This window comes from Herpailurus yagouaroundi, unplaced genomic scaffold, assembly GCF_014898765.1.
Source record: "Herpailurus yagouaroundi ecotype Mexico unplaced genomic scaffold, PumYag 196, whole genome shotgun sequence".
Classification (NCBI taxonomy): Eukaryota; Metazoa; Chordata; class Mammalia; order Carnivora; family Felidae; genus Herpailurus; species Herpailurus yagouaroundi.
This window is the reverse complement of record NW_024412427.1, coordinates 4,520,641-4,538,557: the sequence shown is the minus strand read 5'-3', so window position 1 is coordinate 4,538,557 and position 17,917 is coordinate 4,520,641. Positions and strand designations below refer to the sequence as shown.

Sequence of the window (17,917 nt, the reverse complement as noted above, 5' to 3'; positions counted from 1 at the left end):
CCATGGAACATGGCACACACCAGACTCCCTTATGTTAAGAAAAAGTCTTGCAGGGGAGGGGAGGGTTGTGCATACTATGTAACCTTAATATGAACTATAGGGCTTAGCTTATGTCAGTGTTCGTTGTATATTTGTTGAGTGAAATATGGCAACCTGAGATATATGCACAAAAGCAAAATGGGAAATACTTGTGTCATAAGAGGAACTAAAGATATTTAGTTTGCAGAAAATAAGACCAGATGGGTGTATCTGAACAGAGGGGAAGTGGATGGTAGGAAAGATCTTATGTAACTGAAAGAATACCACCTAAGAAGGTGATCGCATTGGTTCTCTTGGGACCTAAGGGTATGGACCAAGAGCATTGGGTAGAACCTATAATAAGAAACATATTTTGGGGCACCTAGGTGGCTCAGTCGGTTAAGCGTCTGACTTCAGCTCATGTCATGATCTCACAGTCTGTGAGTTCGAGCCCCGTGTTGGGCTCTGTGCTAACAGCTCAGAGCCTGGAGCCTGCTTCAGATTCTGTCTCCCTCTCTCCCTGCCCCTCCCCCACTCATGCTCTGTCTCTGTCTCAGAAATAAATAAAAACATGAAAAACATGAAAAAAATAAACATATTTCAGGCAGTACAATAGAAGGCTTTCTTAGAGCCACGGACACCCCAAAGATCAGTAAAATTACCACATAAAGAAGTAAGTTCTCGGTCATTAGAGATATTCAAGAATAAGCACTAATACCAGTTAACTGTGATGTTGTAATGTTGATTGTTTTATGTGTAGGGGGAGAGAGGTAGATATTTGGTGACCTTTCCCATCCTTTTCAGCCCCGTGATTTTGTGATGTTATGACTGGTATCCCATCTTGACCAAAGAAATATCTGACACTAAAAAAGTTTCCCTTGTCTTTGCGAGAAGAGAATATTTTCTAATGTGAAAATTTTCTATTGCTAATAATAAAAGAGTTAGTATTCACTGATTAACTACAACATGCTTAGTGCATTCATAAATAACAGATAGGTATTTTATGGATGAGGAAATTAATCCTTAGATGGGCATGCAATATTCCCAAAGGTGATTTGAAAGACCTTTTTTATCTTTTAATATTGAGGTCTGCAAATTTTTTCTGTAAAGGGTCATACAGTAAATATTTTAGGCTTTATGTGGCATAAAGTCTCTGTCTAAACTACTCAACTGTATTGGTGTAGCATCAAAAGCAGCCTTAGACCAAGTAAATGAAAAGGCACTGCTGTACTTAAAAAAAAAAAAAAGTGTGTGTGTGTGTGTGTGTGTGTGTGTGTGTGTGTGTGTGTGTATCAGTCATGGGGCTGGATTTGGTCCACAGGCCTTAGTTTGGCAACCTCTGCTCTAAAGCCATGCTACTTCTCATTTGAGAATAGGAAAATACAAACAAGGCAAGAAATGGCCTTCATGTGGCCATACTTACTCCATTGGCTTTGCTGAGTGCCTGGAAATAGATGCTGTAGCTTTTCAGAGGGGAAAGAGGAGGGTTCCAGTATCCATTGTATGTCTTGTTGTCACCCACCGTAAATGGCTGGGTAACAGGCAGGTTGGCAGGCTTCAATTCAGCAGCAAAGTAGTGTAGAGAATCAAGGCTGGAGGCATTCCTATAGCTCACAGGCACCGAAAAGCACTCAATGATATCAGCTGCCCTCCGTGATTTTTGAAGTCGCTCCTCCTTGACAACCAGCTGATAAACACTGAACAGGAAAGAGAAGCAGATGAGCAATGATCTGGAGGGATGCACTTGTTATTTATTACCATTTCTGTCTACAACTGAACCTCCCTCCCGAGTTTTAGAATTATAAACCCACTGCTGTGTAGAAATAGATCTCCATTTAGATGTCCCAAGGCCAGCTCACACTGGATATATCCAAAATGTAACTTGGTCCCAACCCCTACAAACCTGCCTCTTCCTCCTTCTACCTTTCTTTCCTTAGTGAAGGGTAGCATTGGCCATCAAGTGACCAGATATTGAGTCTGGGGCTCATTTTCAATTCCTACCTCCTTAGATCTCACTCTGCCCCTATAAACAAAAAGCCCAGTTGACATCAGCAATCTGCATCTACCCCACCTCTTTTTCTTCCTTCATTGATAATGCTTAGGTTGGGCACTTCCCTACCTCTTCCCGGATTCAACTGGTCTCTTTACCTCTAACTTACCTGATAAACTAGTCAACTCATTGATCTTCCTAAACATATAAACACAGTCTCTCTTCAAACTCTTTCATAAGCTGTTATCCTAATGATATAATCTGAACTCCTCATCCTGGCACTGAGGACACTTGTGCCTGGCTTCCAGTCTGTCTTTCGGAAACTCTTAGTTTGGACCCCTCATTCCAGTGGATCCAGACAAACATCCTTGGGATTTCACTCCATCAGTTCATGCTTCCTCCACATGCAATGTCTTCTATCCACTTCTGTCTGGGGAAGACTTTCCCTAAAGGCTGAGTCTATCTTTCATCTCCTCAATGAAGCCTGTCTAGACCCTCTGACTCTGAATGAGTTTCCCCCCACCTTAGTTCCCCTACAACTCACTAATGGATATCTTCTTGGGATTGTAAGAATATGAGCACAGGACTGTTTCTCTGGTTAGACTGTTACCTTTTTGGACAGTGGGAGTTGTGGCTTAGTTATTTCTGCATCATTTATCCCAACCCCACATTGCCCACTAGGTTGCCTGATACCCATAAAGTCATCACTGAATACTTGTTCAAATAAACCAAATTAAATTGAGTTAAAATTGAAAGTAGGCATGAAACTAAATATGACTGGATACAGAATCCCTAATCAAAATAAACAGTGAATACTCTGAGCTCCTGTCTAGTGATCGTGTACCATTCCCTTCAACTTGGAAGGAAGGAAGAAGGTACCAGTCTGTGAAGAGAGAGGACTGAGCCTTGAACACCAGCTGTAGGCCAAATATGTAGGCTCCTTTTATAAAAATTATCCTAAACGTTGGTGGATCTGGATGGCATTTTATTATCTCTTTGAATGTCCACAGTTCGTATCTCTCTGTAAATACTTTTCTTTTAGAAGATCTTTCTTGCAGAGCTCTCTGGACTCATGACCTAAGACAAAAGATCAATTGCCCAAAGAGTGCCCCCAGGAAATTTTTGCGAATTAAAGGTGACTTCAGCAGTCACCCAAACCAATCTTCTAAAGATGGCATAGTGAGATAGCACATGGTTTATGAAAATGGAGCATGGTGAGCGCTACCATCCTTTAATCAAGCCGTCCATCTAAATACACTTGGTTAAGAAACATAACTTGGACAAAGACAGAGGCAGAGGACTATTTCACTAAAATAAAATGGTATAGAGGGACTAACCCAAGGAAACATGATACAATATGGCAGGGCTTCTCCTGAATCTCCTTGAGCATGAGGATTGTCAACAATGCAGATGGAAAAAAAATACACCATGTGAATGTTTGCCACACTTGGAAGAGACTGATACCTTGAGTGGAGGAGAGCAATAGCTCAGTGAGCATGTGTACTCTCTGATGGGCACAACTGGATGAGAACTCAGCAGCCCAGAGTGCAGGTGAGTGTCATGTGAGTGGATACAGCCACTTCTCTGGGAGGGCAGACTACATCTGAGTGTGAATAATGTCCAAATGAGCACCTGTAGGACCTGGGTGTCTAAAAACCAAGAGAACACATATACTCTTTGAATGAGTGTGACATTCAGATGAATGTGGGTGGACACCTAAATGTGTATGACACGTGAGTGCGTCTAACATCCCAAAGTATATGTGTGTGTGACATTTATATGTGTTGATAAAACTGAAGTCTGTGGTGCCTGGGTGGCTCAGTCAGTTAAGCCTCCAAATCTTGATTTCGGCTCAGGTCATGATCTCTCAGTTTGTGAGTTTGAGCCCCACATCTGCACTGACAGTGCAGAGCCTGCTTGGGATTCTCTGTCTCCTTCTCTCTCTGACCCTCTCTTGCTTGTGCTCCCCTCTCTCAAAATAGATAGATAAATAAATAAATAAATAACACTAAAAGTATGTATTAAAAAAATTGAAGCCAATAAATGCCTAAATTAAATCATGGCTTCAGGGCACATTCCCTCCTCAACTCTGGGGTCCTTCTCAACAGTATAACCACTATGTTTATCAAGACAGCTAAGCTCAAAACAGTCTCTGAAAGACATCACCAAGACCCAAGACCCAAACCTAGAGGAGGGGTGTCTATAACAGTTTTCAGGACCTCCATTGCTTTACATATAACAGCAGTCTCAAGTAAAACTCTGAATCTTGCCAGAGTGCTCAGGACTGCTTGTTGAGGGTCTGACTCATGCAACTCTAATCTATGAGGAAAAGGGCAAAAGGCAATGAAGAGTGAAGGAGCAACAGTCTCTTGGGTCCATGTGTGGAGGCTTGCAGTAGGATCTAAAAGACTGAACTGGGCTTGGAGGCACTCAGCCTATCCAGCCTGCATGCCCTCCTGACTGGGTTGGGAGGCACTAACAGGCCCCATCTCTAGGAATGGGGTTTGCAAAGACCTGTGAGTCCCTGCTTTCCTCTGATGTCCAATCTATCCCTTACTATTCTTGGGTTAATCCTGTCCACATGAGAAGACCTCTGTCCTTGTTTCTAAGTTGAAAACTCTTGTGCCACCCCTGAGTCCTTTTGTCACCCTCTCCCTCTAAATTGAGAATCCAAAGCCTTGGAACTTCATTGGGGCCGGATCCCACTCCCGGACTCGCTTTCTGTTGTCCTTGGCCCTACTATGATGGGATGGATCACGTAGAGCCGCCAGGCTGGCCTGAGTACTGCACATGACTGGCCTGAGATTCTGTGGTCATGGACAGCTAAGCAGTGGGTCTTCACTGGGCTCTGACGCGTGAATGCTGCCAAAGGCTACAGAGGGAGGCAAGGCATGTCTCCAGGGGCCAGCCCAGGATCCCGCCATCAATCTCACTACTGAGGACGACTCACCTGTCAACTCAACCAAACTCAGCAGCCAGATTACAGGTGAAGACACTGAGGCTGACAGGCTGAGTGCCCTGTGTCAAACTGTGGCAAAAGCAAAAAGCTAGACTTTCATTCACAGTTCAGTATCCTTTTCTTTCTCCATCTCCCTTCTTTTTCCATAAGCCAACAACATGTGACAAAGGACCTTCAGAGTAGTTTTTACTTGGCAGACTGAACTCCTTAGCTCTATCGGCTTCTTCTGAAATCATAAAGCCTGGCAAAGGATATCTGGGGAGGGGCGGGGTGGTGGTGGTTAAACCGTGTTGTCAACATACAGTTCACATACAATTGGGATTAATGTGCCTGAGTGCAGCCAGCAACACCCTCAGGCCTACTGTGCCTGCAGCTTCTCCAATCAGAGGCAAATGTGCAACCATGGCCAGGAAGCCATAAACCATTTGGTAGTAAAAATCTTTTTTCCAGTGGACCCAGCCCCTCTTAAAGATCAGGGGACTCTGATTAAGGAGGGGAATGGCACGTGTAAGCTGTGTGAGTGTCCTTTCCTTGATACGCACACTTTAGGAAGCAGGGGTGGGGTGGGGGGACAAGACAGTTTCTTTTTGTTTCTTGGGATAACTTCATTCTCATTGTCCTTCTCTTAGGAACATAATTATCTAAGCTCTTTATGGCTTGTTGGTAATGATAAAATCATACCTAAATGAGAAGAACTCCTCCAAAGTCGTATCTCTAGTGCAAAAGAAGTGATTAAAACATATTCCGGAGCATTTGTAAACAGAAAGGATTTTTTTTTTAGTAGAAAAATCCTGATAGTATTAGAGAAGAATAACAAGATGCTCACCTCACCACATACAGCATTTACCCCCACATTTCCCCATCCTGTGACATCCCCTCTATTTCTTCCAGTGAGAAGATGGACATTTGAGGTCCCAAAACCTCAGTTCATAGAAGACAGGTGCTTCAGAAACCTTGAAGAGTAAGAGGTGCGGGAATTCCTCTGCAGGTATTAGAGGAGGACCCTGCCACTGGGGCCTCATGGCCCCTCTGATTCTTGAGTTGACAGTCTGGGTGATAACTCATGCTCCTCTATGAAGGACCAGGGGCCTATCAGAGCCATCCATCAATCACTAACACATCCTATGGCCCCCTTTTTATATCTGGGGAAGAGATCTCCAGCAAGGTGCTATTACCCATTCAGAATACTTAAGTCAGGTGACAGACAGACAGGATGCTGTAGTTCACAGGTGAAGACTGCCCAGAATCAGAAAAGGGGACATTTAACACCCATGTTCTCCCATAAATAGGCTTCATAAATTTATATGATCAGTTCATACTGACACTGCCAATTCAAATCCATTAACGCAAGACTCTTCCTCACCTTCCCCATCGTGAATTTGTTTCCTACAGTGAAAACCCTGGTTTTTAATATCACTAGTTTTTACTCGTTTACTCTCTCACACAATACACACAAAAGCATTTCAGAATTAACTCATCAACACCAAAACCAGCCTCAAGACTTAAAAAGTAAAATTCAAGGTTTCTCTACTGCCCTGTTCCAGCTCCTTCCCGAACAATTCAGTCTTAAAGCCATTAGGCAGGGCAGAGCAAGGCAGGCAACCTTATGCGATGGGGAAAGCCGTGGTGGCCCTGTGTGGGGAGCAGAATGTCCCCGAGGCCATTCAGGTAATCTACAAGATCAAAAATATTTCAGAATACCATTAAGATACTATTTGCCTTTTGCACTTTTGGTGTCTCACAAGTGTACTGTGGAGTTCTTTTTTTTTTATGTTTTAAAATACATTTTTTTAGTACATGAAATTTATTGTCAAATTGGTTTCCATACAATACCCAGTGCTCATCCCAACAGGTGCCCTCTTCAATACCCATCACCCATCCTCCCCTCCCTCCCACCCCCATCAGCCCTCAGTTTGTTCTCAGTTTTTTTTTAATTTTTTTTTTCAACGTTTTTATTTATTTTTGGGACAGAGAGAGACAGAGCATGAACGGGGGAGGGGCAGAGAGAGAGGGAGACACAGAATCGGAAACAGGCTCCAGGCTCCGAGCCATCAGCCCAGAGCCTGACGCGGGGTTTGAACTCACAGACCGTGAGATCGTGACCTGGCTGAAGTCGGACGCTTAACCGACTGCGCCACCCAGACGCCCCTGTTCTCAGTTTTTAAGAGTCTTTTATGCTTTGGTTCTCTCCCACTCTAACCTCTTTTTTTTTTTTTTCCTTCCCCTTCCCCATGGGTTCCTGTTAAGTTTCTCAGGATCCACATAAGAGTGAACACATATGGTATCTGTCTTTCTCTCTATGGCTTATTTCACTTAGCATAACACTCTCCAGTTCCATCCTACTGTGGACTTCTTAAAAAGCCACAGGACTTCAAAAACCCATGAAGTTGGTAGTGTAGGTATCTCTTCGAGGTACTTATTTCATTTCCTTTGGATATATAACCAAAAGTGAGAATGCTGGATCATAGGTTAGCTGTATTTTTAATTTTTTTTTGAGAAACCTTCATACTGTTTTTCATAATGGCAGCATCAGTTTACATTTCTACCAACAGTGTACAAAATCCTCATTTATTCACATCCTTGCCAACACAGTATCTTTTGTGTTTCTGATAACAGTTGCTTTAATAGATATGAAGTGATATCTCATTGTGGTTTTGATTTGCATTTCCCTGATGACTAGTGATGCTGAATACCTTTTCAGGTACCTGTTGGCCAAATGAATACCTTTTTTGGGAAACTGTCTATCCATGTCCTTTTTCCACTCTTAATTAGATTATTTCATTTTTTTTTTTTTTGCTGGTGAGTTGTAGGATTTCCCTATGTATTTTGAATATTAGTCCCTTATCAGGTATGTGTTTTACAAATGTTATTTCCCATTTTGCAGTCTGCCTTTTCATTTTGTTGATTGCTTCTTTTGCAGTGAAAAGCTTTTTAGTTTGGGATGGAACTACTTGTTTATTTTTGCTTTTGTTGCTTGTGTTTTTGATGTCATTTCCATTAAATCATTGCCAACACCAAATTCAAGAAACTTTTCCCATTTTCGTGTAGGAGTTTATGTTTCAGGTCTTACATTAAGTCTTTAATCCATTTCAAGTTAATTTTTGTGAGTGATGCAAGACAGGGGTCCAGCTTCACTCACTTACATGTGAATAGTCAGTTTTCCCAATACCATTTATTAAAAAGATGATCTTTTCCCCATTGAGTATCCTTGGCTTCCTTGTCAAAGATTAATTTGAAATATATGCATATACATATATATCCATATACGCATGGACTTATTTCTGAGCTCTCAATTCTGTTCCATTGGTCAATGTGTCTGTTTTTGTATCACTGCCATACTGTTTTGATTGCTATAACTTTGTAATATAGTTTTAAAACAGGACGTGTGATGTTTCCAACTTTGTTCTTTTTCAGTATTTCTTTGGCTATTTGAAACCTTTTGTGGTTCCATGTAAATTTTAGAATTGTTTTTTTCTATTTCTGTAAAAATGCCATTGGAATCTTGGTAAGGATTACAATGAATCTAGATGGCTTTGGGTAGTATGGACATCTTAACAATATTCATTCTTCTGATCCATAAACACAGGATATTTTTGTATTTATTTGCATCTTCTTCAGTTTTTTTCATTAGTACCTTACAGTTTTCAGTGTACTGGTCTTTCATCTCGTTATTTAAATGTATTCCTAAGTATTTTATTCTTTTGACACTATTGTAAATGGGGATGTATTCTTTATTTCTCAGATAATTGTTAGTGTACAGAAATGCAACAATTTTTATATGTTGTTTTTGTATCTTTATCAAATTATCCTTTAACTTTTATTATAAAGTTATTATATTGCATAATATATATATAAAGTTATTATGTTATATCAGTCATATATTACATACGATATTACACCTTATGTATGAGATCATGTCTTCTGCAAACAGATAATTTTGCTTCTTCCTTTCCAATTTGGATACCTTTTATTTCTTTTTATTGTCTGACTGCTCTGCCTAGAACTTCCAGTACTATGTTGAATGGGAGGTGTGAGAGTGGGCACCTTTGTTTTATTCCTGATTTTAGAAGAAAACCTTTTAATTTTTCACCACTGAATATGCTAGCTGTGGGCTTGTCATATTATTATGTTGAGGTATGTTCCTTCTATAGCCAGTTCACTGACATTTTTTAAAATCATGAATGGTTACTGCATTTTGTCCAGTGCTTTTTCTGTATCTACTGAGATAAGCATATGATTTTCCCCATTCCTTCTATTAATGTGATGGATGCATCACATTTATTGATTTGTGTATGTTGAAGCATCCTTGCACCCCAGAAATGAATTCTACCTGACCAACCATAATCCTTTTAATGAATTCAGTCAGCTAATATTTTGTTGAGACTGTCACTGATTTTTCAGGTGAGGGCAGATAACAGTCATCTCAGAGTCAGAAGTATGCTGCTGAAGATCAGGGGTTCCCAACTCTGGCTGTACATTTTAATTGTCCAGCAGACTTGGAAAAAAATGCTATTCCTTGGCCCCACCCTGGACCAACCAAATCAGAATCTCTAGGGGTAATCTTTAGGGGGTCTCCAGATGATCCTAATGTGCGACTATGAAACCACAAACCTAGGTGATTCTAATATTTATACCTTTGTCCTAGCAGGGACATCCCCCTCAAACATTCTTACTTTGTTTAAAATCATTACTTTGGGGGCACCTGAGTGGCTCAGTTGGTTAAGCATCCAACTTCAGCTCAGGTCATGATCTCACGGTTTGTGAGTTCGAACCCACGTCAGGCTCTGTGCTGACAGCTCGGAGTCTGGAGCCTGCTTCTGCTTCTGTGTCTCCTTCTCTCTCTGCCCCTTCCCCACTTATGCTCTGTCTCTATCAAAAATAAGTACATGTAGAAAAAAAATTTTTTTAATAAAAAAAATACATAAAAACAAAATCATTACTTTGGGTCATTCCAATCTACCTCAGCATTCCTTCATAATTATCAGTTCTTTTGAGTCACTGTCAATTACATCTGTTGATTTATCTCTTTTATAGCTTTCATCACAAGTAAAATAGGTCTTGTCTGATTATTCTGCCTGCTCCCTAATAGTCCGTGAACTTCATGAGGTCTGAGACCTCTTGCCTGGTTTGTTGTCTGAGATCTTATTGCCTGGTTTGCTGCTGCACCCCCAGCTTCTAATATCCTGCTAAACACATAACAGCTGTTCACTAAGTACTTATTAAATAAACGAAATTGGCAAAATTTAGAAAATGAATTTTAGATGCATGTTCATGTCAGTTCTTACTACATGCTTCTTTTTTTTTTTTTTGGTCATCCAATAATTTATTTATTTATTTATTTTTTATATATGAAATTTATTGTCAAATTGGTTTCCATCTTACTACATGCTTCAATGCTATCCTAGATGCTGTTCCATCTCCCCAAGATGCCTTTTTCCTTTTTCTGCATCTTGAGGATTCTTCATCCAATCTAGACCTGTATCAGATGTTACTCTTTCTGAAGAGACTTCTCTCTCTTGCAATCCAGAGCTAGTTTCTCCTTCCTCTGTTCCCATAGCTCTCTGTCCGTATTTCTACCATAGCTCCCATTGCAATGATTACCTCACCCAATAGAAAATGTTTAATGAGCACTTACTACCTACTAGACATCATGCTTACGCCCATTCAACACATTATTTAATCTGACCTTCATAATAACTCTTAAGAGACAGATACTATTACCTTATTGTGACAGAATAAGAGAAATAGAGCACAGAGAGGCTCAGAAACTTAAAGCCACACTGCTATTTGAACACTGAGGTTAATATTTGAATGCAGACAGTCTGACTCCTGAGCCCTTAGTCTTATCCATAAGGCTAAACATCTTTTTAGCACACCCTAAGTTGAACCATCATCTATAATTTACCCCACCAAATAATGTACTTCTTAAAAAAATTTGATCTTAAAGCTAACTCAATTGTTTTAAACATAGTTTTAATATTATATACAAAAGTCTCCCCAGTAGCAAATATCTTTATTCCAGGAGGTCTAGTGACTTAGGAAACTTGTCAACTAAGAAGCTCTTAGTATTGGCACAATGAAAATAGTTAAAGGCATAAGGTCTTAACTCAAACATACTAATACTTTACATGGTCTGCTAATACCTTTTCTTCCAAAGGACATTTGACTGAGTGGTCTATAGGAACATGTAGGTGTTGGGTGTTCACGGCCCTGACAATAATCTACAGGAACACTGTAAATGCACTCCTGACTGAGGTTAACTTTGTTCTCTCTTATGCATTCTCTGTACTTCCTTAGGTTAATGCAATTTCATTAAATAACTAAAGAAGGTGCTTAGTTTCTCTATTTTCCTAGATTACCAGAGGGCCTTCTGATGGCCAGAATGACTATGGGGAAAGGTCCCAGAAAGCAGCAACTGGCATCAGGGTTGATTCATATATAGACAGTAAAGCCCTTAGTCATCAAAAAAAGTTTATCATTAGTAAATAAAACAAGGGCTGTATAATACACCTTTAGTGGATTTCTAATAACTTTGATTAAAGTATTAGCATTTATAAACCTGGTTTCTAGTGCAATACACATCCGTGTGACCTTGGGCAAGTAATTTAATCTCACAAGAGAGAACAGTTATTACATTTCTTAGTCATTCTTTCTGGTTCTGTGTCCACCAGCCAGCCTCTGTGTGCTCTGTTGCTAATGAGGGCACTGTGGACCGCTTCAGAGTTGTTCTGAAACTATTGGCACTTCTTCTCATGGTAAAGAGGGCTAGAAAATTTAAGTCCTGCTCTTCCCCAACCTTCACCTATATTTGGCCTTAGACTAGCATTTCCAGTGACTGTCTTGAACAGTAGTGAAAAAATCCTGTTCCTTTGCCTCAAGGGGCACTTATTCAAGGTGAAATTCACTCGCCAGAGCCCCCCACAGAACACACCCATGTTTGGCTTCTTAACCTTCTCTTTCCAGCTTCCCCTTCTCTTGAACTAGTTTTTACTGGGAGCATCCCCTCAATAAATCACTTGCCTCCAAATCCTTGGCCTATGAGTCGGTTTCTGAGAGAACCCAACCTAAAATAACCTCTATATGCCTCAACTTCCTCACATTTAAAATTGTGGTGTGGGCCTTCTTGAAATCGTGTTGTGAGGAGCTCAGCACAAAGAGCTCTCTCCAAAGAGCAATGAATAAACTGAACAATACTGTCCACACTAATGATTTCAGGAGTGGGTGGAGAAAACTCACAATTGCGAACATGTATATGCAACATCTATAACAGAAAAGAAAAAAAAGTCTCAAATTAATAATCTATGTTTCCATTTTAAGGCAGTAGAATAATGAAAGCAAATTAAACTCCAAACAGAAAGAAGAATAAAGATTAAAGTACAAATCAATGTGATAGACAACATAAAAGTAAGGGTGAAAAAATCAATGAAACAAAAGTTGATTTTTTGAAAAGATCAACACAATTGGCAACTATATCTCCACTGGCCAAAAGGCAAAGAGATAACATAAATTACCAAAATCAAGAATGAAAAAGGAAACACCACTACGGACTCTACAGAAAATTTAAAAATTATAAATTAAAAATTATAAATTTAAAAATTAAAAAAACCTTTATGCCAAAAAAACTTAGACAGTTTAGATGAAATGGTCAAATTCCTACAAATACATAATTTATCAAAACTGAGTCATGAAAAAAAAGATTTCAATGTACTCATAAGAAGTAATTGAATTAGTAATTAAAATTCTTCCCTCAAAAAAGCCCAGCCCATACAGCTTCACTGGTGAAGTCTACCAAATATTTAAGGAATGAATAATTCTGATTTTTCATAAACTTGCCCAGAAAATAGCAGAGGAGGTAATGCACCCTGACTCATTCTATGAAACCCTGATGTCAAAACCAGAGAAATACATTATAATAAAATAAAACTAGAGCCTAAGCATTCATGAATATAGGCCCCAAAATATTTAACCAAATAATAGCCAACTAAATCTACCAACATATAAAAAAGATGATATATCATAACTGATTTATCCCAGGAATGCAAGGTTAATTTACTATCCAAAAATCAATTAATGCAATCTAGCATCTATTGAGAATAAATGGAAGAAATCACATGATAATTCCAACAGATTCAGAAAAAAAAGTGACAAAGTCAAATGCATATTTATGATAAAAAGTACTGATAAGCTAGAAATAGAGAGAAGCTTTCTAAATTTGATAAGGTCATCTATGAAACATGTTAAAGTTAACACTCAAGAGTAAAAGACAATGCTTTCCCCCTAAAAGCAGGAACAAGACAAAGATGTCTACTCATCACTGTACTATAGAGTCTAGGCAGTGAAATAAAACATTGTGCTAGAGATTCTAGCCAGTGAGCCTAGTTAATTAATTAAAGGCATTGGAGGGAAAGGAGTGAAACCTTTCATTTGCAGATGACATGATCCTACACAAAGAAAATCGTAAGAAATACACATAGACACAGAAACTGACACAGACACACACAGATACCCAACTATAATAAACAATTTCAACAAGATCACAGGACACAAAACTAATACATAAAAATCAACTGTATATTTATCATTAGTAAAAGACAATCTAAAAGCGAAATTAAGAGAAAATTCCATTCACAATAGTAACAAAAATAATACTTAGTTATAAATAAGTCTGAACAAAAGAAGTGAAATACTTGTACATTAAATAGTACAAAACATCGATGAAAAAATTGAAGACCTAAATAAATGCAGAGACATAGTCACGTGCATGTATTGGAACAGTCAAAACTGTTAATATGGCAATTCTATGCAATCTCTATCAGAATCCCAGGAGACTTTCTACAAAAATTAATAAGCAGATACTAAAATATATACGGAAATGCAAATATCCATAATAGAACAATTTTACAAAATAAGAATAAAGGAGGATTGAAAGTTCCTGATTACACAATATGAAAATCAACACAGTGTGGTGCTGGCATAGGATAGACTTACAGATCGAGGGAGGAGAAATGAGGGTACAGAAATAACCCCCCACATTTGTGATCAATTGATTCTTGAGAATCCAAGAAAATGTGATGGTCAAAGAATAATCTTTTCAGCAAGTGATGCTAGGCCACCTGAATAGTCACATGCAAAAATATAAATTTAAATTCATACTATATACAAGAACTAACAGAAAATAGATCATAGTCCTAACTGTTAGAGCTAAAAGTATAGAACTTCTAGGAAAAAACACAGGAGAAGATCTTCATGATGTTGGATTAGGCAAAGAGTGTAAAATACAACATCAAAAATATCCATTAATGGGGGAAAAATTATACACACACATGTGTAATATATAATACATATAATGACATCCAGCTCATATACATTAAATTTATATATGTTGAATATATACTATGTAATATATAGTATATATATTATATATATTCATATTGGACTTCAGAAGACACTATTAAGCAAATGACAAGACAAGCTACATGTTGAGAGAAAATATTTGAAAAATCATATGTATGGTAAGACTTCTCTGCAACATACATAAGGACCCATTACAACTTAATAACAAGAGGACAAACAACTCAATTAAAAATTGGCAAAATATTTGACTAGACATTTCACTAAAGATGAAATATAAGTGCCTAATAAGCTCATGAAAAGATGGTCAAGCTCATTAGTCATTAGGCAAATGTGAATTAAAACCAGAATGAGAAACTACCCACCCACCAACCCACCCACCCACAAGAATGCCTATCACTAAACAGACAACAGCAAGTGTTGCCACAGGCATGAGAAAGCTGGAACTGGCATACACTGCTGTTGGAAAGGTTAAAAAAAAATGGGGCAGCTACTTTGGAAAACAGTTTGGAAGTTCCTTAAAAAGGTAAATATAGGGGTGCCTGGGTGGCTCAGTCAGTTGAGCGTTCAACTCGATTTTGGCTAAGGTCATGATTTCACGGATCATGAAATTGAGCCTTAAAGTGGCTCCATGCTGACAGCATGAGGCCTGCTTGGGATTCTCTCTCTCACCCCCTCCTACACTCGTGCGCACCTATGTGTGTTCTCTCTGTCAAAATAAGTAAAATTTTAAAAAAGGTAAATGTAAAACTACTATTCACCTAGCCAAAAAAATGAAAACATGTGTATACAAAAACTTGTATACAAATGCTAATAGCAGTATTATTCATAATTGGCAAAATATTAAAACAATCTAAATGTCTATCAACTGGTGAACAAATAAACAATATGTGGTATATCCATATAATAAAATATAATTCAGCAATAAAAGAAACAAATGACTGATATGTTCTACAATAGGCATTAAGCTCAAAAACACTGTATTAAATGAAAGAAGCCAGATGGAAAAGACTATTCATTGTATGATTCCATTCATCTGAAATGTCAAGAAAAGGCAAATTTATAGAGATAGAAATCAGATTAGTGATTGCCTGGGATTGGAGGTGGGAACAAGAATCAACTCCACTTGGGCACAGGGTATTTTATGGTGTGATGAAATGTTCTAAAATGGGATTGTGGTGATGGTTGCACAACCCTATAAATTTACTGAAAATCATTGAATTGTACACTTAAAACGGGTGGATTTTATGGTATGTAAATTATACCTCAATAAAGCTGTTAAAGAAACGAGGGAAATGGACTGAATAATCTTGGATGTTCTTCCTCCTCTCAAAAGTCTGTGCTTTAGCATTCAACTATGCACACATTTTAATACAAAAATGCTATGATAAACCTTTGGCATTATTGTACAAGTCGGGCTAAGAAACAAATGCGAGCTTTATAATCCCCGATAGAATCTAGCTTTGCAATTACATTCCCCACATTAAAGGTCACTCAGAACTAAGAAGCTGAAATTTACAATGATATGTCTTAGTTAGCCAACCTTTAATCCAAGGCTCTGGGAATTCCTGGTTTCCTTCTTCCCCTCACTGTTTGCCTTGCACAATGGCCCTTAGAGAAGGCAAGAAAATGGGATGAGGTAGACATTCACAGTTTGGCATGTGCACGTGTTATCTTCGCGTGGCTTCTGACTAGCTGTGTGACCTACTGCCCCCTCTGTCTTCCATGTACTTATTCATTTATTCATCTGATATTAATCAAGTGACTACAGTGCAGCAGGTGCAAATTTGAAAATAACATGCTCCCTGGTTGATGGGGACCCGAGATGCGGAGACAGATATTAACTGTTCAGCATAATTCAGGGAGGTAAGGGCACAACGAGGAGCTCCAACAGGGAAGGATTCTGAGGAGACAGGCACATGCAGGATAGTGTGGGGACCAAATGAGATAATGTGTCTAGAGAGTGCTTTCCATAGAGTAGAGTGCTCTATACAAGTTGGCTGGAGCCAACACAATTGCTCCATGCATCATTATTACAGTGTTATCAATTAGACAACAAAAATTTGCCTTGTTTTCCATTTGGACCCTTCTGTGATTGAACTGCATTTTGTAAATTTAGCGAAAGTGGATGCTGAGTAGAAATTTAGAGATATAAATATGTTGTGTAAAGGGGCCATAACAATTCAACTGAAGGGTTCCAATTAAGTTTTACTTATCAGATGAAAGCAAAAGAAACCTTATAAGGAAAAACCAGACAACCATCAGATGATGGCTAGGGCCATACCCTCTTCTCCAACATTTCAAAGAAGCATAACTAGCTTTCACAGAGCATGCACTTACTTCTGTTGAGATAGATTTTAAATCAAAATGCAGAAGATCTGGCGATGGCCCTTACATCCTTTCTCTTAGTCATGGGTCCTCTCTTGTTCATAATACCACACATAAGAACTACCATGGTTCTAATTTTAATAAATATCCAGAATCTGACCACTTCTAGGACCTCTACAGCTACCACCTTGGCCAAACCCCCACGATGCTTTGATTGGATTAGTACAATAGCCTCTCAGCTGATCTCCCACCTTTCACTCTTGCTCCCTACAATCTATTCACACAACAGTGGCCAGAGTGACCCTTTAAAAACATGACTCAGGTTATGACACTCCTGTACTAAAAGCCTTCCTACTTAGAGTAAAAGGCAACAACTTTGCAACGTCTACAAGGCCCTCTCATACAAACTCTCGGATGTCATCTCTTCTAATGCTTCTCTAGTTACGTGGCCTTTTGGCTGCTCTTTGAAAACCCTAAGCATGCTCCTATCTCAAGGCCTTTGCATTTGATACTTTCTATGCCTGGAATGCTTTTGCCTCAGATATACGCAACCCTTGGAAGACTTGCTTCTTCATCTCTGCCAGTGAAGTCTTACCTGACCACTTTATTTAAAATACAACCGCTCAGGGGCACCTGGGTGGCTCAGTCAGTTGAGCATCTGACTTCGACTCAGGTCATGATCTCACAGTCTGAGTTCGAGCCCCACGTCAGGCTCTGTGCTGACAGCTCAGAGTCTGGAGCCTGCTTCGGATTCTGGGTCTCCCTCTCTCGCTGCCCCTCCCCTGCTCATGCTCTGTCTCTCTCAGTCTCTCAAAAATAAATAAACATTAAAAAATAAATAAAAAATAAAATACAACCCCAATCCTAACAAACCCTGTTACATTCTTCTGCCTAAAATTTTTTCTTCATGTCATTTATCATCATCATGCACACCGTGTGTATCTGTGCATGCATGCTTGTGCATGCACACCCATGCACCTGAAAGGTGAAGTCATTTTAAGGGAGGACTATAAGCAGAGAAAATGTCAACCTTCTTTCCAGGAAAAAGCAACTGGATAGATACGAGGCCAGTTAGCTGGTATTTGGATAGATGACCTTGATTTGGTAACCTTTTCTAAAGCAGCACTGAACTAAAACGCAAGGTAGGGGTTTCAGTGCTGGCTTTACCACTCCCCCGCTCTGTCTGACGTGCTGAGTAAGTCACTTTGCCTCTAGAACTTGCATCTAAAATGGGATAAGTCTGGCCAATGCAGCAAGACACAAAACAGACG

General features: G+C 39.1%; 1 protein-coding gene across 9 annotated transcripts in view; it reads right to left on the bottom strand.

The window, feature by feature from the left end:
* Positions 1–17,917, bottom strand: part of PTPRT (protein tyrosine phosphatase receptor type T) — a 793,719-nt gene that overhangs the window by 239,945 nt on the left and 535,857 nt on the right. For all 9 annotated transcript variants that reach the window (XM_040447029.1, XM_040447037.1, XM_040447031.1 and 6 more), the window contains exon 11: positions 1,442–1,715. In XM_040447029.1, the coding sequence (XP_040302963.1) occupies positions 1,442–1,715 (274 nt within the window). The remainder of the gene's footprint in view (positions 1–1,441; positions 1,716–17,917) is intronic.